The sequence below is a fragment of the Syngnathus scovelli genome, chromosome 6 (assembly GCF_024217435.2).
Source record: "Syngnathus scovelli strain Florida chromosome 6, RoL_Ssco_1.2, whole genome shotgun sequence".
Taxonomy (NCBI): Eukaryota; Metazoa; Chordata; class Actinopteri; order Syngnathiformes; family Syngnathidae; genus Syngnathus; species Syngnathus scovelli.
The window spans coordinates 19,156,341-19,181,328 of NC_090852.1; the positions used below are offsets into that span (position 1 = coordinate 19,156,341).

The 24,988-nt window shown below is 43.6% G+C and overlaps 1 protein-coding gene and 1 long non-coding RNA gene across 3 annotated transcripts; one reads left to right on the forward strand and one right to left on the reverse strand.

The window, feature by feature from the left end:
* Positions 1–158: 158 nt before the first annotated feature.
* LOC125970744 (uncharacterized) lies at positions 159–24,468 on the forward strand. 2 transcript variants are annotated; one of them, XR_007482256.2, is made up of 4 exons: positions 159–281; positions 690–744; positions 4,153–4,262; positions 24,128–24,468. It is a non-coding gene; the product is annotated as an uncharacterized lncRNA (long non-coding RNA). The 2 variants fall into 2 exon arrangements; XR_007482257.2 differs by lacking the exon at positions 24,128–24,468 and having other exon boundaries at positions 4,153–5,455.
* LOC125970736 (circadian-associated transcriptional repressor) lies at positions 4,819–12,767 on the reverse strand. Its single transcript, XM_049723330.2, has 6 exons — positions 12,566–12,767; positions 10,565–10,913; positions 9,776–9,851; positions 9,258–9,336; positions 7,108–7,234; positions 4,819–6,344 (listed from the first exon to the last, which is right to left on the reverse strand). The coding sequence occupies exons 2-6, from the start codon at positions 10,871–10,873 to the stop codon at positions 5,958–5,960; spliced, it is 978 nt and encodes a 325-aa protein (XP_049579287.1). The 5' UTR covers positions 10,874–10,913; positions 12,566–12,767; the 3' UTR covers positions 4,819–5,957.
* Positions 24,469–24,988: the final 520 nt, after the last annotated feature.

The following is a 24,988-nucleotide window of genomic DNA, read 5'->3' on the forward strand; positions in this document are numbered from 1 at the left end:
TTGAGGTTAAACATGTTTTGAATGTATCACGTAGCCAGGTAGATCTCGATAAATGAACCGGAAAAAAAATGTTTGAGATTTGTATTTATAAGGACCATTTGCATTATTTTTTTAATAAATTTGTTGAAAAAAGATAGAAAAAAAAGAAAAAGAAAATAGGACATCTGTTAGGGTGTGGTTAAAAGGAAACCATTTGGCGTGGAACAGGAAATGGGGAAACATTTTAAGGAGACACACCTTAATTAGACGAGGAAGGAGAACTTATTCCACCTGTCATGGAGGTGTGTATTATGTATTATGTAACATTGAATGAAATTAAATGTTTATTGGATAGAAATGTCACAAAACGACTAAATATCGCTGAAGCGTAAAACGGGTCTGTCTGGGCGGAACACCTTCAACATAAAGTCAGCACAGCTCGCTAGCTAGCTAGCTAGCTCGCTATTAAGCCACGATGTTTTGCTAATTCACGATACTTATTCTTGAATTGAATTCAACAATAATTTTTTTTAATATTTTGATTTTACTTTACAAGTTTGGCTGTGGCGTGAGCTTGCTAGCATGTATAACTCATGCACTGTTATACAAACGTATCTGTCAATATGTTTCCAAAAATGGCTAACATTTTTTTTATTTTTTATTCCTGTATGTTCCTCGTCTACATTTGGAAATCCTTTTCAATCCCCAAGTTTGAAAGTTTACCTGGTTACTTTGAACAACAAATACACAGAGAAAATAACATAGGTAAGTTGACTTTCCCTATTATTTTTTGTCACTTTTAATGGGAACCCATTGAAATAAAATTCTCGAACAATGTTGTTGAAGACTTTTAACTGCTGTGACCTGACAAATCATTTCTTCAGAATTGTCTTGAATCAATCATTTCCCCCTGTATTGTTTTACGTGAGCTAGGACGGGCGGGGCTTTTAGCTCATCTAATTTTCAGTCAACAGGGCTTCCTTTGGGGAGTTTTCATGACCTCCCCGTGCTTTCAAGGGTTTTGTCTGACGTCCTCCCAGAACATCCTCGGGTTAAATGAAAACTCGAAAAGGTTCATAGGTGTCACAGTGTGGACGTGTGTGAATGTTTGACCATTTGCTGCCCTGCCATGACCAGCAACAAATGCGGTGGAAACTCATTGCTTCTTCCAATAAAAAGTTATCACAGCTATAACTCACAAGCTCGCGCCGCTGACTTCATATCCCTCAAGGCCTTGTTAACAAAGTACGGCCGTGCACTTACTGGCATGCGCTGAGATAAGAGAAAGCATTTGGCTCAGCCCGTATATATGCATTCAGGCTATCTCGAGGCTGTAAATATTTAAGCCGTGCCTCACTGATACACGAGACGACGGCATTGTAAGAGTGATCATTGCTCGAGAGTGAAGCGATGGGCTTTCCAGTCATGTCACAGACTCGCAGCTGGCATGCTGGGATCAATGCTCTGGTTTACCCCAATAGCTTTTCGGGATGAGGGGATTCCAGAGGCTTTATGGCGAAATGATACACTGACTGGTGCGTTCACACGGACTAATAAGGCGAAACAGTATACTGTACGTATGAATCAGCTTGTCATGTGTCACTGCTTTGTCTATAAGCTTAGTAGTGTTGTGTACGTGAGTTTGTTCAATTAAAAATGCATTTGTGTGACACCCTTGTCATTTTTAGTTGCAGGCAAAAAAGAGGCACAGAAAAAGGGTTTAATTTCTTTGTTTACTGTGATTAATTCAGTATGAACACCACTATTTCTGAGATTCAATATTGTGCAAAATGTTGAGTTATCTTGCATTCAGTAGTTACACAGCAGCAGTCACTAGATGCACTTTTTTGCCGTTTGACAATAGCTCCACCTAGTGGTCTATATATGAAACAGCAAAAGCTTTTTTGAGAAATAATTCATCTCAACTTTATTTGTAAACGCTTTCACAACAGCAGCATAAAACGGATTAGTATTATCACATTCAATTTCCTCACTTATGAACTTTTCACACACACATAGGATTGTCATTAATTAATCAGCCTGGACTAAAAATATGACATTGTAATACTAATTGGACATTTGGGACAAATATAATAACTTTTTGGGAATTTGACGAGGCCAGGATGGGATTCTAAGCAACTTAACAGGATGTAAAGGATAAACTGAAAATTGGAAATTAAAAAACTACTGCAGTGGATAAGCCATAAACAAGAAGTGTTTATCTCTTTCATCCGACAAGTCCTCTCTCCAAATAGACTCATGTGTCACATGAATACATCATGTATGCTTGTCTCACCTATCGGGTAACCTCTTGGGGATTCCATCCAATAAGGAACGTTACGGGGCGCAAAATGTCAACCGTCTTATTGTGTCCGAGCGGCTCGTAAGATGATTTGACAGCGGAGGCCGCGCGCCGCTCCCCAGACCTGTAGCGTCATTAATCATGTATAGCGCCCTCTCACTTTATCTGTGTGATCATTAGGCATACTTGAACATGATCATCACTCTGTGGAAAATTAGCTCCTGGAGGTCGCTTCCATTATTCATACCTCTACGCGAGCAGGCTGCCGCCCTATTTTTGGTAATGAGCTTTAATGAAGTCGGGCCATATTTAGGTGCCGTGCTCTTAATATGTCACTATAGCCTTTTTTTTTTTTAATCCTTCAGTTATTTGATTAATACGGCCTGTGTGTAATTGGTGGTAATATTCTCTCTGAGGTTGTTGATGTGATATGATTGACTGACCAAGTTGTGTTCTGTCCAACATTGGTTCCAACAAGGCTTCAAAAGGCTCTATAACTAATCTTCTAGACAGCTTTTACCCCCAAGGCCTCCAGTTATAATATAAATCGTGATTAATATAGAATGTGCATGTTTCATTTTCAACTTAAAAATACTTTTAGCATAAAAAAAAAAAAACCTCCTCGAGCTCCCAACAAGACAGTTTGGGACATAACGTGATCTCCCCGGTCCATTTTTGGGCTGGCGGCTGTAAATATTTGAGCCAGGTCCCACCGAGTCGGTCGGCTCCTTTTGTAGCATTGTGACGGCCCCGCGGTCAAATGAAATGACATGCCTTCCAGTCAAGCGTGACACTGTGGTCTGATGCAGCTCATGTAACAGGAGCTATTCTGTCCTCGCCGCCGGGGTCATTACGTCACAGGCCCGCTCAAGCTGGTCGCTCGCTGATGAAGTTGCGCTAAATGCAAACGTTCCCCTGCTCTCGCTCACGTCTTTGAATCCAAACGTATTCCTATGTAAGATCCGCAGTGAATAACAATGCGTGCCGGTCTAATGTAAATTTTGGGGGAACTAAAATCAACGGTGACTGCTCGGCATGCACCCCGTATCAACGTGAAGACGAATATTCCCACAGCAATATCGCCGAGGGACAATATTGATTTACCGCCACCGATATACTGTGCAACAAACTTCTAAATAATAAATAAGATTCGCTATTGATCAACTCCCGTGCAAGCAGAGCGTTTATCCGATTTACCAATATCGAAGCGAGGATTTGCAAACGGCCCGGAGCTGTTTCGCACGCCACTCGGAAAGCAAGACACCATTAAGCTGCAAGGCGGCAGCTATTGGAAATGGAAATAGGCAGCTGCAGTACATACTGACTACTCAATTGTGACTCACCACCATTTCACACTCAGCTTGAGATCAAACCACGTCCAGCGCTTTGCATTTGAAACCAGCGACCATTCTTCTTTGCTCTTTGTATTTCTCCATGTGGCAATTTAATATGTGCTGAACAAAAGGGACACTTAAGAGCTGCCTTTTTACCTCCTCAGACACACATCAGAAAAAGAAATATGAAAAGCAGTATGTGATGATTGGATTGTTAAAGCTTTCATGATTCACCTCATGCATATGTTCCTTGTGGCTTTTCTCAGAAAATGACACTCCAGGAAACATTCTTCTTCAATGTGTCCGTCATTTGTTTAGACTTGAAGCCCTATAAATCGTCTTTACATGCAACTGAAGTCCTTTTAAAGTGACATTTATGTTCTATGCCCTTTTGTTCTCTGCGGTTTTTCGAGCACGTCATGGGTAGAGCATGTAGGCCGGCGCAGCTGTATCTCAATGTATACAATGGCGTGATCTGTTCCATGGTGCCGTGAGACAGGTGCCTTTTTTGTTGATGCAGCTCTTCCTATCATTCAGGACCACTTCCTGTCTGCGAGGCGGAGCCATGCCAGCTGTCCTTGGACGCATGCATGTGCCACCGTTAGCCTCGCCCCTCACCAGTGGCGGGCAGGCGCAGTGCAGTCTGGGTAAGAGACCTTTTTGTATCCTGTCACTTTTTCTCATCTAAGAAAGACAAAGAAATTGGGATAATTTTTTTATCTTGCAATGTGAGACAATATGGTGTGACACTAAATCTGTTTACTGGGTGTGTAATTTTTTGTGATCTTTTAAGACGACATTAAATATTGAGCTCTTTTCGCCTATAGAGGGCAGTATTCTGTTTCAAATGTGGTACCAGCAGACATTATTTGTCAACCATTGATACACTATCCAATGTGATACAAGAATTGTATTAATCCTTTTATTTTATGAATATATTGACTTATTATTTGTAGTGGTGCCAAACTGCATTGCATCGTACTGAAAATGGTTTCCAGGATTTTTATATTAAGCACAATGTTAGGGGCTAATGATCAACTGTAAGTATGATTTTCCAATTTTCATTTACTGTAGCTGTAATAATAGTTGACAAATTACTAGTAAAGTTAATAAAATCCAATTTAGAATGCTTTAGGTATTAAAATGTAATTATTCATAAAGCACGTTCATATGGGGTACCCAATAAAAACAAACCACAATCAGTTTGCATTGAACAAATATATACACATTTATTTTGAAAGTATAAAATTCACACTATAAAGGCCACTTTTCAGAGTAAATCGCCAACATGTGTCGGTCTTACACAGGGAACAATCTTGTCCCTGATACTGTCTGAGTTCTGTGGCAAAACATAAGAATTGTTCTACTCCACCACAGAAACGGGTTGGCAAGAACTGAATAATTTACGCTTTCCAAAATGAATGAATGGCAGGAGAGTGACAATTCCTGATTTGTACAATCCAGCCTCGAAGCAGGAAATCCCGACACTTCTCTCGCTTTATTACACCGCAATGCGTGCAGGCACAGCTTGACATTACAGGCACTGTTTGCCTTCTACTGGGAGACTCAAAGTGGACATTCCTTACAATGGCACCACTAGAGGATCCCTGCGGTGGGAACGTCCCCGACCGAGCAGGGCGGCTCGTGCTTCAGAGCTCAGTTATTTTTTTATTTTATTTTTTGTCGGCGGATTCACTGCTGATCCGCTGAGGTGTCCGGAGAGGGCGAGCGACGCGTTCACATTCCTTCGCTCGCCCTTCGACTGTGATGTGGCGCCCGCTGAGGTAGAAGAGTTGTACCAAAAAAAAAAAAAAAAAGACTTATTTTCAAAGTATGAAAATGAGTAACAGTCACAAAAATAAACTTAACAGAGCGGAGTCATGAGAAAGAGAAAATGTCACATTTTCAGCACAACATGAATGTAGATCGCTGCTGACTTGGTTCACCTCGCAGGCAAGTTGGCGCTTTCACAAACAATCAAACGGACCCGTCAGGCCGACCGACCGACCGACAGTGGCACGCCGTTCCAGTTTGGGTAAAATTGCTCTCCTACCCACCCTCCAAAAAACGCTACCCAAGAGTGCAAATGACAAAACAACACTAAGTCATTGAAAAGGGGATCGATGGGCAGCAGACACTTGTCGTGTCAGAGTGCGCGTTCCCTCAGATGGTACAACACGTTTGTCCTCCACTCTAAAAAGTAAACTTGTCACGTCCCTTTTGAAGGCTCAGGTCTCCCCTGAAGGCTGGAATGGGTGAAGCGAGCTAAACTGGCCTCCCTGGTAGAGTAGTCAAGGCTTTGCTGCAGGGTAAGCAGTCCTCCCCCCCCCTCCCCATGTGGACTAAGACCAGCTGCTGTCCGTCAAAGCCGACGTCTCCTTGCGGGCGATGATGCTTTCTGTCGACTTGAGGAGGCGCTCCAGACACGGCGCGTTGATTTTACCGGGCGGAGGCCCGCTGGGCACAGGGTCTGTGTCAGCCGAACGATCTGTGCTGGAGGACACGGCGCTGTCCTGCGTTAAGTCTCTGGAGGACGCCACGTGCCGGGTTGCGCCCTGGCCTTGCTCCGCTGTTGCGGAGCAGATGGGAGACGTGTGGAGCCATTTCAGGTTGCTGGCCGAGTACGCGCCGGGAGGTGTGAGGTCGGTGACTCGCAAAGGTTTGGCGGCCAGCGGGGTATCGCTGATGGTGACAGGGCTCGCTGCTGCACTTGGCGTCACTGGGGAAAGCTGTTGAGAAAAGAAAAAAAACATGTAGATTAGTTTCATCAAGTCGGTGGTCTCGTCGGATAATATAGATTGTGTCGTATTGAGTCTGCGCAAGCAGGTTTTATGTAAAAGAGGAATTGAAAAGAATGTGCCGAGTCATATTGCCCACATATTTTGTCTAGACATGATGTGCATGTCTGGTTTAAAAAAAAAAAAAAAAAATTCTCATGGCCTTTATCTTCTGTTTTCTTAATCATAACACTGATTTTGGCATATTTTGGGGGAACTTGATAAACAACCGTGAAATTTAGACACCTCAAAAACAGATGTGGGTGGAAAAAAAAATTCTGGAAATTTTTGAAAATACCCAAAAGTCAATTACCTGACCTAGCAAGGCTTATTTCTAGCTGCGCCAGTGTCATAATGTGTCAGTCAATGTAGTCGTTACCCAAGAGAAGTGAGGCAACATGTAAAAACATCAGGGTGTGTTACACCTTAGCAATAGAAAGTCACAGAATGTTCTGACCTTTAATATTCACTTCAGGACACACCTTCAAAATTACCTTTTCTCCTGTGTGATTGTTCACAAGGAACACGAGACTGTAATACTGTATGTCTGTAAAAATAGCTTCCAATCCTCCCTTAACGGTCTTAGACCAGTGATTGAGTAATATGAGAATTTTAATCCCCATTTCCTCGTGCTGTCAACCACATGTTCTTGACAGCGAGGCGTTCTAAAATGAAGCAACTTTTTTTTTTTTTTTTGGCAATACCCGAACTGTACCTTCGGTTTCTTGGTAGGAACGGCTTCCTCTGCGTGGGTGACAGCCAGTTGGTGGAGGGGGGTTATGTTGGGGAACCAACTCTTCAGCATTTGTTCCATTTTCAGAATTATACTGATGTATTTCTCCCTGGAAAAAAAAGCACAAAAAAAAAAGCAGAATAAGAAAAAGTATATAGTAATTTATGAGTAATCAGCCGGAAATCTTGCCAACCTCCGCAGTGAAATCTTATCTGTTTTTTAAGCTCACACAGGAAATATGCACTCTCAGAGAGGCAAGTGAACAATTACGCTCTCACAAAATAGCCTGCGCTCCATGTGTGGGGAGGAAAATTCTCCTCGGTACATTTCTCACATGTTTGGCTCTCACACGTGGCCTCGTGTAGAACAGTTCCACTAGCCTCTAAATTTAAAGCACCAAGGCCGCGACGCTTTCCAACAGCGTCACCGTGTAAATAATCGTGACGCATTTCTCATCGGGGGCGGGCGGAACGTGGCGACCCTTTCATTTCCAGCCCATCAAAACCAGATGGTGGGCAGGGATTAGCCAGTGTCATATGATCGGGACCTTCTTTCCTTACTCCTTTCAAGGCATGTTAAATTCATGTGAAAGATTATCTGGAACAGTGACTGCTACAAAAGTCACTTTGATCCTATCTGCCATTGTGCGGCTGTCGGAGCTGCCAGCTGGCAGCGCCAAAGAGGGCAGGAGGGGGGCAAGAGGGGATTTAGATCCACCTTCCAGCCCCGACGATCTATGGGGAAGGCTGCCACACCCACTCTTTGTTTCGGTGATGACGGCGGCAGCTGGCCGCGAAAGGCACCAATTAGCGTGCGCTCGCTAAAGCTCATGTCAAAGTAGCAGCACGTTGCGCGCGGTATGGAAATTAAGCCGCGGTTTTATTCTTCGACTGTCAGAGTAAATTACATGTATTGTTTGCAGACTGCTGTTTCGGAGTCTTAAAATGTAGCACGTTTTGTATTTGGTCGCACCTACATATTTGAATGGAGATCACATAAGAGCTGCATCAAAGAGAGCTCGTCATTTAATTGTCTATGTTCATAAATGCACCTTACATATACTTTTATTTTTTTCAATGTTTTTCACTTATCACATTTGGTAGCTGTCCACCTAAAAGCATCCATATCTCTTTTTTTATGTTCTTTTTAATTCTCCTTGGCTTTGTTATTCAGACAAAAAGAATCCCAAATTATTCCGAGATATCTGCTTTTCATTTGACTTTTTCCCCCGAGTCACATGTATTGTGTGTCTTGTCCTTTGTTGCACTGAGTCACAACATCGCCAATTTCCCAGAGGAATGTACTGTGGTTACTGTATCTCTTATGAAACTAAATAAGTATCAAAACCAGTCGGTAACAAATAGTCTAGTCCCTGGTACGCACGTACAATAACAGCATTAAAGAATCGCTTTGCTTTCGCAAGCGGTGATCTCACACGCCATTGTAGCGTCTAATCAAGCCGAGTCTAGAGTGCCGCTCCCACATGGAGCCTTATTCATTTTTAACGAGATGCCCGACTGCAGCGAGACCCTGCAATCACTGCAGTAAATTTATCCTGAAAGCGGAGGGAGGGGTGAAGGTTATTACCCGCTGCGTGCCATGTGTACCAGCCATGTTGGATTTAAGGCTGCATTCATGGCAATCGCAGTTTCTAGAAGTTTCCAGAAGTTGAGCAACGCTAACTCGTACTTAGGATTCAGCTTTCAGATCGGTAAACATTTCTTTTCACTGCCAATGTGTTCAGTGAACCCTGGGCTGTTTGCCGTTCTGCCTTTGCAAATTCATTTGATTTTTTTTTAACCTGTTCCGGCTTATTCATAAGAACACGTTAGCATTCCTCCCCACACAATCCAGATTTTTATTCATAGCAAAAATACTTTGTTTACTATAATTTGCAAATCTGAATTCTGCATACAGAAGGCCCGCCATGTCCTTAAGATCATGCTTGGCCGAGAACGGGGAGAACTTGACCCCATCACACACCTTTGGCTTGAGAACAGAAAGTGTGAGCCTGGTGCTCTCTCGGGTCCAAGCGACCTTTGACTTCACAAATCCCCTCCAAATCCCACATGTGCCCTCCAAATTCCTATAGAAAGTTTTCTTAACAATAAAAAGTAGTTGTGGACACATACCCTAAGTAGGGATTTTGCAGAACACCCAGGATCCTTTGGATTCTGTCCATGGCAACACTCTCTTGGAAACTGCTGAGTCCTGGAGAAACAAAGTGTTGTAATACATGAGCAGAGTTGACAGCAGGACAAAGGAAAGTGTGCAGTGCAGATGCCTTATGTAAAACGGGCGGTGTGTTTGTGATTAAAACCAGCTCCGGCCGGGTAGTGTGGGGGTCACGTAAGGTTTTGGGATCACAAGTGAACAGGCTGTCTGAACATGACGCCATCCGTCCCTTTTCTCTGCTTATCAGACCCATAATTAAGAGTGGCTTCTCGCCATGTAGAAATGTGGAACGCTATGTTCTCACTTTGCCCAGGCATCTCGTTTAAAGCGATGGCCTTAGTCTGACATTGCTAAAAGTTCAGATATGTTATGCCCTCCCCCTCCATTCTGCCCCATATGTGCTATGTGTTAATCGTTAAAACATGTATACATTTGTATTTATTTGCGCACAAAGTACACAAATTAGGAGACTTACGTTCTCGGTATCTCCCTGAACGAAGGCCATTCAAGATTGATGACAGAGGCTGAATGTAACATTGCAGCTCCATGCACTGGAAAAACAAGATCATATTTGTCTTTAGCCTTTTATACACAAAACAATTCAGTTCGATGCGGTTTGTGTTTCAATCAAATGGTATAATATTTGGAAAAAGGGAACAAGCTGCAGCGGTAGCAAAAAGGTAGACGCACTGCAGTCGGTCAATAATTCAATCGAGAATCGTCACTGCCAATTGTAAGGCTGTTAAAAGCTCTAAAAGCATTTAAGAAATCAATTACGTCAGGAAGAGAGAAGCCACAATGACGGATGTTCTTCACATTTTTCCTTTGTTTACTGTTCTTGTGGATAAATAGAACACCGTGTTCCGATGATATGATGTCATTCTGTTGATGAAGGGGGCGTGGCCATAACCGTCGCGCTTTTGCAAAACAGGATGTAAACACACGCAAGGCCAGTGTGAACTATTCCAGTGTGTACTTAGGACAGCTCGACTATTTTGATAGGGGAATAAATTAATTCGAGCGAGGCTTTTAAACGGTTAACAGTTTCTAGACATGACTCAGCCCCCGTGTCTCCGCCCCCTTGTTTTGCGGAGAGGATTTATAGCAGAAACCATGACTAAGTCTGCTGACTCTGGTTAGTTGAGGTGGGTCTTCACCGAGCACCATGTCATTCATGAGGGACTTGTAAAAACGTCAGGCAGTTGATACCGGTCCGGTCAGAGGCCCCCGTTTTGCCCGATGCGATTCACGGAAGGCGGCTCACCTTTCGGGTGAAAAGTCTCCCCTTCTCAGACTGACTGGAAATGATCTGTCCTCCTTCATCCTCGGCAAAGCTGTGGCGTCGCTTGGTCTTCTCGCCTTGTTGTGTTTTACACAGTTCAGTGGCGTTCCTTGCCCATGTTTCTATGCAGCTGGAAGGACGCCCCCTTGTGGACGCCTCCTGGCTCCAGCGGCTGTCGGTGGAAGGAGAGTCCGACTGGTTGCGAGTCCTCTCCGACTCCTGCTCGCTGGTGCTGTCCTCCGTGTCGCTAGCGAGCCAGTCGATGGAGTTATCCGAATCTGTCGCAGACATCCTTGGCTGCAGGTTTTAACTACCATTCACCATCACTGACCTAAAAAAAAAAAAAAGAGTTCCTCATTAATATCGCCCCAAAATTGTTGGACGTGAACTCTCAAATTGGAAAACTCAATCCAACATCTGAATATAAAGGCAATTTGAGCAGATGGTGATGACCTGTTTGTTTAGCAGACTTAACACCTGAGCCAGTGAACACAAAGACAAGTCTGGCAATGGCCCAAAAGCCCTCACAGCAGTCCCGTCCGTCCATGCATGCCGCAAATTTTCCAAATCATTGTCACGGTTACATCCCAGTGTCACCACTGGACAAAGCGGCGTGTTCTGACACATTCGGCTTTGGTCAGCAGGCCTCCGAGCTGCTTGCTTACTCTGCACTCATTCATAAACATGGTTTGTTTTTTCAAGGGGGGGGGGGGTCTGCCACCATGGTGACCAGTGGCCCAGACATCTGAACTGCACCCCTTCCCACCCTCAGATGTGGTGACAAAAAAAAAAGAGAGAGATCTGTTCATCTCCAACGGGTAATTAACAGATTTCTCACCATGTGAAACATGCAGGATTATTTTGGGCTAGGCTCGAATGCTTTTGCGCCTGCCATGTCTCTCGCTTCCTGTGAAATTTGTGGGGGGAAAAAAGACTCCCTGGTTCTTTGTCCCCCTCTGATCTTATCTCACAAGAACCTGGTTGGGTGGGGGTGACTGCAAGAGTAGACAAAACGGTAAAATGACCTGAGAAAATTATTTGAGCTGCGGCCAGGTTGCTGCGCAACAGGGCAAACAGCTGCAATGGACAAGAGAGAGAGAGACAAATCAATTGATATTGAAGTTGAGCCAAAATAAAAGCAGAAAAATGCTCCCTTCCAAGAGCACAGAGACATTTAATAACGCCCGAGTAACGGGAGCGGCGATTTACACATGCCCTTGTGTCAACGTGTTTGCCACCGCCTACGTAGCTTAATCTCATTTAATCCAATAATGCTGCACTATAATCCTCAATGTCTGTACTATAAATTAGGAAGAACCACAATGTGGGCAGATAAGACTTTTTAAATGCCACCATTAAATAAGACTACGGTCACATGACTGAACGTATAGTTTCATTTGGATCGGCTCTATTGGACGTTACAAAACGCACGCTTTACACACGTGGCAAATTGCACGTGTTAAAACGGATCATACAGTCAAAGCCAATACAGTATTTACAGTACAGTATTTCATCTCTACATTCAGACTATATTCAATATCTGCATTCACCTGTGTAGGTGGGGCTCTCTAATTGAGATGCCCCCCCCCCCACTTTAAACGCATAAAACGTACAAATAATTATTGTTATAAAGAAAAACAAATCAGTCCAACCTCGTTTCCTCACCCAAAAAGCAAATAAAGTCAATGAGGTCCTATCGGCAGATGTTCAGACACAATGGACTTCCTCATCAATGGCACGCGTAAATTAGGCAACACGCACAAGGGAGATTGATTATACAATCGAAAAAGCACACTAAAACGCACAATGAAAAAAATCATTCTATTCCTACCAGCACACCACGTGTCCCGTTATTAATCCCACTACACCCGGCCGGCGTTTGTGTGCTATGCGCCCGAATGCCTCTGTACTATCGGATTTTCACTTCTTAATCCTGAAGATATTTTTTCTTGAAAGTGTGCGCAATATAAAGTAGACACGTACCTTCCCACTGTGGAGCGGACGGGTCCTGTTCCTTTGTTCAGCACGGGTGATTGTCGCGCGTGTTCGGACCCGGAGCGGAGCGGAGCTGAGCAGACGTGCCAGACGTGCCGTGCAGTGCCGTGCCGTGCCGTGCCGTGCCGTACGTGCTCGGAGCGAATGCGGAGATCTTACGACCTAACGAATAGCCCGTGTTGCTTCTCTCGAGACAACGTGTCTGCGGGGGCGTGGCCGCGCCTAACCGACTCGCCCATTTGCCCAAGCGGAGGGCCCGACTGACGAATGGGCTTGTTCGCAGCGAGTGGGAATAGCTCGATAGGCTAAACCGGTTTACATATGTTAATGAGATGCAAATGAGACAAACACGTGAACACGCGGCTCGGTTTCGTTTCAGCTGGGCGAAAAGTCAACCGTTTTTTTTTTTTTGTGTTTTTTTTTTCAAGCGAGGGGGCGGGGGGCATTCCAGAAGCGTTCTTCCTCGTTATGTCATCTGGACACCATGATGGCTGCCTTTTTTGTGGTGCAGCCTTTTAAATGCACAGTCAGCAAGTTAAAGAACAACTAGTATTGGTTAGAGTTTGCACATTTGAATTAGCTGCTTCTTTCATGAGATAAACCACCTCTTAGAGTCCATACAACTGCAGTAATTATTCAGTTATTCCATTCTAAGGGACATATTGGAAATGTTGCTTTTAATATAAAGTAATTAAAACAACTAACTGCGCACATATATGAAAATCGAAATGTATGCCTTTGCTCAAAAGTCGGTAAATGCTGCAATAAATTGCAGTCCACCATAAAATACCGCTGGCGCCGTCTACGTTTACTTGTCACACTCCACAAACCAGCAAGATGTCTTTTCATAACAAAAATATAGAAAAAAAACACTAATGCATCATTGTATTTATTTATTCATCCATTACTTTTGACACAAGCTCGGCCTTGGCGGAGGATTGCGCGCCACTCGGTTGCACTTTATATTATGTGCTTACGAACGACACCTTAATATATCTGCCCACCCGGATAAGAAGCCCCCCTCCGTTGAGTCCAGACGAGCGTGCCGAGCCCGAAGGCACAAGTGAGTCATGAAGTCTGTCTCTGCAAACGTGATCACGTGCGCTTGAGATAACACAAAGTCAAACACCAGCCTCATGTCCTCCATCTCCCATGTTTGGCGTAACTAAGCGAGTCAAAGAATGTGTCTTCCTTCACGCTGCATGTGATTTGGGTTACAAGTGAAAAGGAGTCTTTAGCGGCACATTAAATGCAGAACGACATCTGGCAAGAAGTCACTTTGACAACATTTTTGCGGTCAACTTGTTTATTTGATGGCGCTATCCAAACGCATGTTTGCAAGTTGTATTATTACGGTTTGCTCAGCGCAGTAGCTTAACAATTGTTGCCTGCATTAAACTGCAATGCGTCTGCTTCCAGCTTGTGAACGAAAGTGCGGCCAAAAAATTAGGGAGGATTTTATCGCTACATTTTCTCCTCCCTGATGACGTCTTTAGGACTGACCCACAGACGTCACTTGAAAGCAGAGCAGCCGTGCCAGCCACTCTTGTGGCTTTTTAATTGTGCTGTGAGGTGGTTCCAAATGGTTTCCCGTCGTTGTGCCGTCCAAGTCCAGATAGCCTCCGCCGACCCCAGACTCGGTGACGACACGGACCTTCCGAGCAAACTCTCATTTCCCCTTTTTGTCTTCAAGAGGCCTCCAAGCCACAGTAAATGCATCACCCCCACCCCCCTCTCTCTCAAAGCACGGGAAACAAGACATTTATTTTGGATCAAAGCATCAGTTCAAGCACATGCGAAACTCTTCAAGGAAAGAATGAAGAATAAAAGAGTATGTCTTTGGACACTATTGTATTTTACAATTTACAATGGGCAGTGCGTTGACTCCTCAATGACTCAGGAAAAGACTCTTTTAGTTCAACTCAAGTTCTTGCTCATATAGCCACATTAAGGAGAAAATATTCACAAGTCCTTAGTCACTTTGTTGTGTTTCCATGACAACACTTGAGAAGAGTTATAAAAAGGTGGTGAGTCCCTTCGTACCTGCTGGCACCCTTTCTGAAATGTACCTAAAGACTGCAGTTCTTATTGATTCCCACAGAGAACATGAAAAGCACACTCTTTCGACGACAACGATTTATTTATCTTTTATTTAAAACTTCTTTTGACTGGCTTTGCGAAATCCTTTGACTGCTTCATAGTGGCATCCATTTTGATCTGAGTTGAAGTCAGCAAATGTCAACTCTTGCCCTAGCTCGCCATATGCCAGCAGATGACTTTTCATCTAGTAACGTTTTCCCAAATACAGCTTGTTGCAAATGCGGCGCTCATTCACACCCATGTATCAATCAATCAATCCCCCTTTGAGATTTTTTTTTGCTGGCACGTTCTGCCGTCAGGATTCAAAATGAGTCATGTGCCACGAGCCGAAATTTGCGGTGCGTCATTTCGTCACAGGATGACTTGTTTTGGCTCCCACAGTCGTCTGTGTGCGTCTGCTTTTATTCATATAATTTCATTTTCTCAATTAGAGGCAAAGACGTCTGTTTTGTCTTGGCAGGTGTGGAACATTTGCTACGTCTTGTCTTTGCCACACCTCTTTCCTTTGCCAACGAGGGTTTGTCTGCTCTGTGGCCATTTTGTGGGTGCTAGTTATATGAATGGGTAAAGAAAATACTTTTGCAAAAGCTTGCAGGCAGCTTCACCTGAACTGAACCTTGAATTTCCCCAATACACACCCTCAGGGTCACAACGTGCAGCTACTTGCCAGTGTGCTGCAAGATGATACGGGTGAGAGTGTTTGGGTGTGTGTGTGTTGTTACCGGCAGCTGTCCACATGATGTTGATATGTGACTCAGCTCCATGATCCCTGGCTTAGGGTCGTACTCCCCGCTTATCCTCAAGTGTCATTTTGGCACAATTTACGTCCACGTTTGGACTCGAGTCAACATTGAAATGGAGTGGAATGCAAATTTCCAATTGTCAAGGCTGACATTTTAGAAATACAAAACTTTATTTCAGTAGGTGTGTCAGTGACTTGTATATTTGATTGATTTATTTAGTGTATAGATTTGATTTATTGATTTAGTCTATAGATAGGTTGATTTGTCAAGAAGATTTATTTAAGGCCACACTTTTGTTGTTGTTGTTGGAGTGACAACTTTGAATATTGCAAGTGAAAGGATTCTAAGTAATCAAATGAGTTCATCTTATCTTCTGCGTTCAACAAATGTTTTTTTGTCTCTTTTACTCAGTCGGTCCTAGCCTGACTGAAAGGGGGAAAAAAATTAATCAAAAGGCTCTTTTTTTGATACTTAGCGGAAGTGTGTGCGGTATAAAAACTGGCACGCCTTGATTATTTGTGCTTTTTAAAAGCAAGCCTTGTTTAGTGAGTTTGGGACTGAATTTAGATGGACAGAAGGCAGTTTATTTTACATTGCGCACTTCCGCCAAGCCAAAAAATGTGCACCCCTTGTACGCTGAATATAAAGTGAACGAAAAGCTGACTGTGGTCACACCCACAACGGCGCACACATCTTGGAGTTACTTTTGTTTATATTAATTTTTGGTTCATTCGTTTTTATTTGAGCGTAAGCCTAACCTATAAGACCTTTGTGATTATTTTTTTTCCTTGTGTTTATTAGTACACAAAAAGCAGACCTTGAAAAAAAAAATCAAATCCCAACGGCAATATTGAGGATGGAAAAATAATTTGGCCCCAGACCAGCGCAGCAAACTAAAATGTAAGCATAAACATGTGAGTGACGACAGTGTGGACCCGAGCCACAGACACATGCTGCACGTACATGAGTCCACGCAGCCTGTCAGGTCCATTATAGCATGATTATGTAATGGTTTCGCTATTAAGATTGCCAGAGAAGGAAGAGTCCTCGCCATCTGCTTCAAGTCCCCGTGCTATCTTTTGTGAGAAGTAATTCACATGTCTGTCTCTGCGTCAGTCGTGCGTAAAACTTTCGGCACTTGAGTCTTGTATGGAAAGCGCATGGCTACGCAGGAGAAATGTGACGGGGTGGGATGAGTGGGCGGGGTGCTTGGAACGCAGCACTCGTGCCCGTGGCGGGTGGCCCGTGCGGCGGCGGCTCAGCCAATAGCAATAGTTTTGGCATGCTTGGCCAAAAGCTTATGTAGTCACAAGAGAAGCGACATGAGGTGCATTTTTGTGATTTTTTTTTTTAAGGGTTGGACTTAGTAATGCTATCATGTTGCCCCCCCCACCCCTTTCTCTCTCTCTCTCTCTCTCTCTATCGCTCCCTCCCTCTCTCGTGGCTTCTCCTCGACCCAACTCAGTCACATGTGACTCACCCAAGAAGAAAAACTCTGAACCATTTTCCAGACAGTTCACATCGAACCGCCCGGCAAGTGAAGCACTGACAAAAAAAAAATTATGACCTTGTGCGCAAACGTGCGTGTTTTTACGTGCCCTCAAATATCCGAATGGGTGCCAGGGGCGCTCAAGCAACAGTAGGATATTTATCTGCAGGACTGATCATTACATGTGACTGGGGTATATTTTAACTGGGTTATATAAGGGTTCCAGGCTGCACTCTCTCCACGCACAGATGAGGAGCACGACGCATGATGCAGAGCGAGTCTCCACAGCACGTTAAATAATCCCCAAGGTGGGGCCGCAACATTAACGAATTTGCCTTTTCAACATTCTATTAAAAGTAAGCGGCCCTTTCTCGAATTATTTGCCATCTCCAATGATGTAACATTTGGAGCGAGTGGCCTATGTCGAAATATTTCAAGTGTGAGCCATTATGTAAGAGGATTTGCGATGGCTTTTTACAAGTGCACTTCCCAAAAGCTCTCATTGGTTATGCCTGCGGTTGTCATCTTGTGGCAGCAAAAACAAATACCCAAAGCTTCTAATTCTATTTTAATTGGATGCAGGCATATGACGGTTGCGAGCCACTGGAGTTTGCGGCTCCCTCGTGGCGATGGGATGAAATGGCTGATGACCAAATTTATGTCCCCTGTAAAAAAACTGCCCACGCTCCCTCTGTTAACACTTTAATGGAATCACCAAGTGGGCGTGTGAGATCTCCTCTTGAACTCATGTGACAGCGATCACGACTGTTCCATAGCAATTAATTTCATATGTGCATGTCTATTAATAGGTCTAAGTAAATGTATTTGTGGTGAGCAAAACAAAAGGACAGCAAAATGGCAGCATTATGCTACTTACAGTTGTCTCCCAATTTTTAATGGGAATTATTAGGGAAAAAAATTGAATGTAAATCACAATTTTTTTTTTTAACCAAAATGTAGGCCAAATGATTTTTAAAAATATCTTCATTTGACATCAACGTAAGAGTAGATTTGAAATCAGCAGTAACGTGTTGCCTTTCTGTGCTTGCTGGTGTCACACGTGCGTGTTGTACGTGTCAACAATCCTTGAGAACTTTGAAAGAACTGTTTCGGTGGTTAGTGGCAGGACTGGTATGCGTCTTTGCTATGCAAAAATAGTTCCGTTTGGAGAGGTGGCTGTTAGTCAAACACCTCGCTAGCCGACTGTCGACCTTGTGAATCGAGTTGAGTTGGGCGAACGGCGTTCAAACGGGTTAGATAAGATTCTACTCAACCGCATTGGATCGATGTTTTCAAACTCTCGGTTTGGCTTTGTGTGTGTGCGTGCATGTACACCTGCCATTTCCAACTCAGGCTGTGCTCTTTACATTTTTCCCGTCCGTCCTCGCTGTCGTCCAGTGCTGACCTCACGCTCACCTTTATTCTGCAGTGAAGTAGCAGGCCCGCTTTGCTCAGCAGAGCACAGGAATCTCAAAGGGAAAATTAAATAGAAACATTAAAGTCGATTTTTCTTCCTCCTTTCTTGTGCTAACATGTGACTTTGGCCATGCCCCAGTTGGGAACGACCCGCCTCCTCACCAATAGCAGCCTCAGAGTGGTGTTATTTTTATTTTTTTTCTTTCTTGTATGACGCTGCTCCAGTCAAACACTTGCATAACATTTGAAGGCAGCGTTCAAGCGGCTGTTTTGTTTGGATTCATCCCAACCTTTACAAAAAAAGGTTCTTGAGGTGGCTCATCACTTTTTGTCTCAACTGTCCAAAAATTACTCGTAATCACTTACTACAAATACTGTATTTGTAGATTTGGGGAAAAGACATTAGCGACATGTCCTTGATCCTCACGTGTAGTGAATATACTAGTTTTAATCAGATTCCAATGTCTGAATTCCTGGTTGCATTTTTGGTATTAAGGAAATCAGGTGTTGAGAGAAGTGAGAAGCGAAGACAACCTGCGTACCAATACTTTTGGCAACATGCTTTTTCTTTGTCAAATGTAATCAGAGCGTCTTAGTGTTTCTATTTTGTGCTTTTACGGATTGACATTTTAGAATGGGGCAAATGACATGAGACGGCCGCATCTGTGACGTCCTCGCCGAGATTGCATCTGTGGAATCCATTAAGCAGCCAAGTGGGGACACGACGGAACCCTTGCAGGATTCTTTCTTTTCTATTTTTTCCACCGTTTGCTCGAGTAATAACAATAAAGCAAGGCCGAATGCTTTGCGGGGTTAGATAAGGCCACTGTGGGTGGGAGGCGTCTGGGGTGACAGACAGGTGGCTGAAACAGCTTCTGCACAACTCACAGGCGGGTCCCACCGACCGACCGTGGTTCTGACTTCCTGATGCTGCTGCTACGTGTCCGCAGATCACCCCATTGCAACTCTTGCTTATTTTGGCATTTACATGATGCCCCCCCTCCCCCCCATCCATCCATCAGTCTCCATACAGGACACTAATCCCCTTCATGCTTCCTCACTAGCAGTTTCTTTTCAAAACATTCCCGTCACTAACTCTGACAGGGATCATTTGTATGCGTCCTTATGAGACCTTCTCATGAGTCTTGTCATGGATGGACACATGCATGCAATCATGCAATCATCTACTTTCTTCTTGCACACAACACTTGGTAGCTATCGTAATGAAAAAAAGCTGCCCCTTTGAATTTCACCGATTTCTGCAACAAGAAAAGATGGAAACATTTTTTTACAGTTTTTGTCATTCATGTCAGTCAGTATTTATTTAAGTTAATCCAACTCCTCACCCAAATCTACTTTTGTAGATGTTCAAAATCCAGGTCCTCTGCAAGGGCGCTGTTTGTGTGTTTGTGTGTGTGAGTGTGTGTGTTTTCAGCCCCACCACTTCTCAAGAGACATTAACTAGGTCAAGCGCAAACGAATCAGCCAGCAACGTAAAGGGTGGCGATGACAGGGTTTGGGAGGTGCGGGGGGGATTCATTGGATTTCTGGTTCAAATCTCCTACTTAAGGAAAAAAAAGAAAATGTCACCTAATTGTGTCTCAAGTCTCCACAATGGCCCATTAACTTGCCACAAAGGTCGAAATCCACCATCCTGTGGGGAGCTGGTTTAGCAGTTTAACGGTCACACAGCTAATTATGTTTCAGCCAGCCCAGCCACTCAGCTGTTTATCCGCCGCTAAATCTCCGCTCACTGCGAGCTCCAAGACTTTTCAAAATGATATGTTTTCTGTTCCCGTAAAGCGCCAAGTGCAAATGTTTTTGCATGTGACCCTACACGCGATTTCATGCGGTGTACGTTGGAACACACCCCGACCCAGCGAGGCCCCCGTCCCGTCCCGTCCTGTCCGTCCTCTGCGGTGTTTTCGTGCAGTCCGAATGACGCAGCTGCTAGTGAGGTTGTGGGCGACTTCCAAGGATGCAACTTCTTTGTTCCCTTTCAAAATCAATATTTGCGAGTGTGATGCTGTAGCGGTGGCTTCATTGCAACATTGTAATTTTCAGGAGCATTTTTTTTTTTTTTTTTTTTTAATCATCTGAGGGAGTTCCACAATGACATTTACATTTAATAAGCTCCCCGGGTTTTAACCAAATGTCTCAGGCTAATTTACAGGTCTGCTTTTCCACAAGGTCACTCGGTTCAGAGTGTCACAGATGGCTGAGCAGAGAAGTGGAGGGATTGGTACGTCTTGCAGTGTGGGGGGGGGGGGGGGGGGGGTGGAACTAAGGAGGTCAATAAGTTTATTCGCTGTGTCGCATGAGTCTAAAAGCTGCCACTTAGCTGCTTAGTTTGGGTGTTTCTGCATAGACCTTTTTTTTTTTTCATTCAAACTAGTATATAGAGCCAATTACTTGATGATATAAAAATGAGCTCTTTCAAAGGGATTCAAATTTCAGGAACTCTTGCATTTGACCTCTTGATTGACATGGCGTGACTTAAAAATAGTCTTTATGGCTCAGTGTGGCTCGGCTGTAAAATATAAATAAAAAAATCAGTGTGGCTCAGATGTAAAAGAAAAAAGAAAAATCAGTGTGTGTAAGAATGAAGGAGATTTATCCCCCGATATTATTTGGATGGAATGTTATTTGTCCTCTCCAATGTTTGAGTATTCGGATAACATCTGGAATGGAGCAAAGGTTGTGAAAGTACCAACGAGGGAACAGGTTTTGACTTTTAATCTCTTTGATATGATATAAAATTATAGCGAGGTCAATCAAGGTTCACCATTCCAAACGATACCTAAAATTTACTTTTCGTAGAATCAGTCTTATGGACATGGTTAACTCACTCGCCCTTGTCCAGGAAATAAACTTATCCCTTATTCAACTTCGCTATCGCACTGAAATGAACCGAATCTTGTTTGCTCATTGATGACAAATATGATATGTGCAAGAAAAAGAAAAATGACCTTTACAGTTTGTCTCATTCACGAACAAAGTATGCGTGCTTGTGTCACACAGGAAATATTGAGTTGCGAAATAAATATGAAACACATCTTAACAATTTTGTAGTATCTTACTACATATTTGGTCAGTTCATCATTCATTCTCCAAACCACTTCTCATATTTTCTTTTGTTAACTTTGTGTTTACAGTGAATTTCACCGCTATTGTAGCCAGCCCCACTTAAGTCCTTAAAAATAGATGAAAGACAGATGGCCTCAATAGCGGAGGAAATGCATTAGCGGGCCTCGGAAGGTGAGGTGCGGAAAATTGACCTTTTTCTTTCAATTGCTTGCACACGTTTGGCACTGATCGCTTATAGAAATCAAAGAATATGAGCTTGAGTGACAAATGGGTTTTGCGCTGCGGCAGCTGCTAATTTTCACTCGTTCAGGTAAGAAACACATTAAAGCCTTGTGTACCGTACGTCTCGTCTTCCTCCAGGCTCCCCCCCCCCCCCGACAACGGAGCGAGGAATTTTATTGTGAGCTCAAATTGAAAGGCTGCCATTAGAAGTACAGTATGAGCTTGTTCTTGTATCCATGCTGTGCCTCTTAGTCGCCCACTCCCTTACCACATCATCTGAAGCCCCCCCCCACACACACACACACACACACACACTCCCTGAACCGTGCTTACGTCACATCGTCATCCTAATCGTCCAAAAGTGCGCAGCATCTCCTGAAATGATCGTCACTCATAATTTTCCAAACAAAAGACAATCTTGGAAACGCCAATCTAAAAAAAAAGGGAGAGAAAAAAAATGGATTGTCCTTCTGAACTCATTTTCACATCAAATTCATTAGTTCAATGCTAATAGGATTAGCAGCTGATTACTACAATAAACCACTAAAACAAAGCGCTCACTCAATATTCAATCTTCGGGTAATAAACGCAACCATGAATGAATTTGCTTGCGGATTTGTTCTGGAACATTCAAATATGTGGCACCAGCAGGCTATATTTTCAAATGAGTGCTTTATTTATTGTTTTTTGCTCCAGGCCCTCAAAATGGTGTAAACAACATCCAGTACCACAGCTGCTACATTAGCTGCAGAAGATCCGTCGTTAATAATTTAATTGATTTGAATCGACATTGTCGCATCAGGTTACGTATTGATTAACTCCTTAACGGAAGTGCTCGAACCTCAGTATCTCATATGAATTGTTAATCATCAACATTTGCCATGTCATCATCATTGTTTTTAAAGCTGTGACGCAATCACCTTCGGCGCTCCACTTAGTCCCTCGCACGTGCTCCGGCCAAAGCTCTGCAGCCTTTGTGGACGCCTCACCAGACGGAGGCAGAGATAGCGCCACAAATAGACCCGTCGTCTGGCTCACAGGGGAGCAGTAGCCCCACTTTTGTGCCTCCTATTTCCTTTGCGCCTTAGGCCAAAACAAGTTAGCGAAGAACCACAGGGAAATCAAATTTGGGGTTATTAGATCATCCTGAAACCATTCGGGGGGGAGGAGGAGATTTACGAGTGCATAAATACTTATTGTTTGGAATATAGGTTGATATATGACGCTTTGGTCTTTGTCAGACAATAAGGGGGACATTTTGTTTATGTAGTGCTGCGTTAATGGACAAGACAGGATTCTTTTTTTTTTTTCTTCAACTTTTATCAGGATGACGGAAAGAGGACGAGAGGGAGAAGGGAAAGAACAGCTTGTGATCCAAAGCATAGTGCATCATTTGTCAAACGTGACGGCGGCGGCGGTGTTGCGGCATTCGTGGCTTCTAATGGAACCGGCCCACAGCGGCGTATTGTTGATGCGAGACAGAAGAATTGCGAGATGTTTGTGGTGATGCTCTCTGAGAAGAAAGCACTTCACAATGGCAATTTGTGATGACTACAGCATTTCTGATCAAACATCCAGGCGAGGCCATTTGAAAGGACTGCTCTGTTGAAATCCAGGCCTAACCCTTCAAATGTATTGGTTCCAGTAAGACTGTAAACAAGAAAAGGATTTTAATCCAAGCGGGATTTAGTTGCTGTCATCCTGCCGCATTAAATATACGGTTAAGCACAAATTCCAAAATACTGTCAATTTAAACCGCTGGATGTCATGACGTCCTTTCTTTTACGTAAGTGTCACATTTGACATAGGCTGCACCATTGCGTAATAGAAATCCTGCAGTCCAAGTTGTCCTCATTTTACTTTGAATGCTTCAACGCCAGGATACGCAGACGGCCGATTCATGTCAGCATGTCTGCATGAAGAACTGGGAAAAAAAAAAAAATCTTCATGTGGTTTCACAGCACGCAAAAGTGGGTGGTGAAAGACCGCCAACGACTGAGTCAAAGCTCCATCTGGGTTGCGGCTTCCGTGACTTTTGCGTCTCTTGAAATATATTCCAATTCATGATATCGCTCTACAGCAGACATGAACCATCTCCTCGCCTGACTTTTGCTGTCCTTGAATCGGGCGCACGTATGCATCCGTGCGTAACGGCCCTCTTTATCTCCATCGCTGCTCTGCCATCAATCTCATCATGCAAGGAAAGCAAATTTATCTCCATTTTCTATATGCCTTTTATGTATATCCTCACACTCGTATAGTACCTTCTATGGCTCGTGTTTTTGCTTGGCTTCGATACAAAACAAAAAAGCTGTAAATATTTCATAGCCTGCAATCCAGGCTCGGGTCTCCAGAGAGTTACAGTACCTACCCAAAGACCGAGGCCTCGGGCAAGGAGCCTTTGAGTGTCTCTCGCAGGATGGAAGAATCCTGGGACATAAGAGAGGGCTTCAAAGCCTTGCAACATGATTAAAATGGTTTCTCCATCTGCAGACGTTGTGCCTCCAGGATGCACCTACCTACCACCTCTTCCAAAACACACGGATGCAACCGACACACGTGGAAAAATAAATGATCACACAAACAAAAAGAGCATTTTTGTATTAAATGTATTTATTTATTATTTTTATTTGACTTAATTTATTTATTTGATGCTTTTCTATAATGGTGATGTGATTAGTAGCGCTAAAAGGTGGATTAAGTTGCGTAAATCCCCACTCGGGACGCTCCTAAAACCAAATTTAAAACAACCCCTCCCCCCTGTCCTTTTCCTTCCGCCCCTACATTGACCTCCCTCCCTCCCTCCCTCCCCCCTCACCACGCCTTGTCCTCCCTCCACCAAGGGGTGAGTAATCAGTGATACTGGAAATAACTCCCATGGCTGACCTTATAAGGGCGTGAGGAAACTGCTGATTTTAGGCTTCAGGCGCTCAAACCACAATCCTCCAGCCAACCTTCTCTTTTTACAATGACTTTACATTTCATTGTGCAGGTCGTGTGGCACCGGCGTCACACGGGCCTCGGACCTTGCAAACAGCATAATGCTTTAATTTCTCCGTTCTCCACCTAAATGTTTTTGTCCAGTGTGTATAAATCACGAGAGCAGCTCATGACAGCATGAATTCTTGGTTTTATTGAAGGTCTGGTTCACTTTTTCCATAATTAAAAATGTCGCGTGTGCTATTTGTGCAACCGCACAAATGCACAACAGGCTTAAAAACAAACTTGCTGGATTTTGAATTTTAAAAACACCTTTGCAAAGCATTTTTTGGGTGATACTACATAACCTTTTCCCTATCTGAGCTACATAAATTGATAAAAAAAAAAGTGACATTTCATTAGGTACGTCTGTAC

Excerpts from the sequence above, each read along its gene's own strand:
- LOC125970736 (XM_049723330.2), bottom strand. The coding sequence starts at position 10,873 with ATGTCTGCGACAGATTCGGATAACTCCATCGACTGGCTCGCTAGCGAC. Across the intron at positions 9,337-9,775 it reads TTCAGGGAGATACCGAGAAC|GACTCAGCAGTTTCCAAGAG; the intron begins GTAAGTCTCCTA and ends TTGTTTCTCCAG. Across the intron at positions 6,345-7,107 it reads TTCCTACCAAGAAACCGAAG|CTTTCCCCAGTGACGCCAAG; the intron begins GTACAGTTCGGG and ends TTTTCTCAACAG.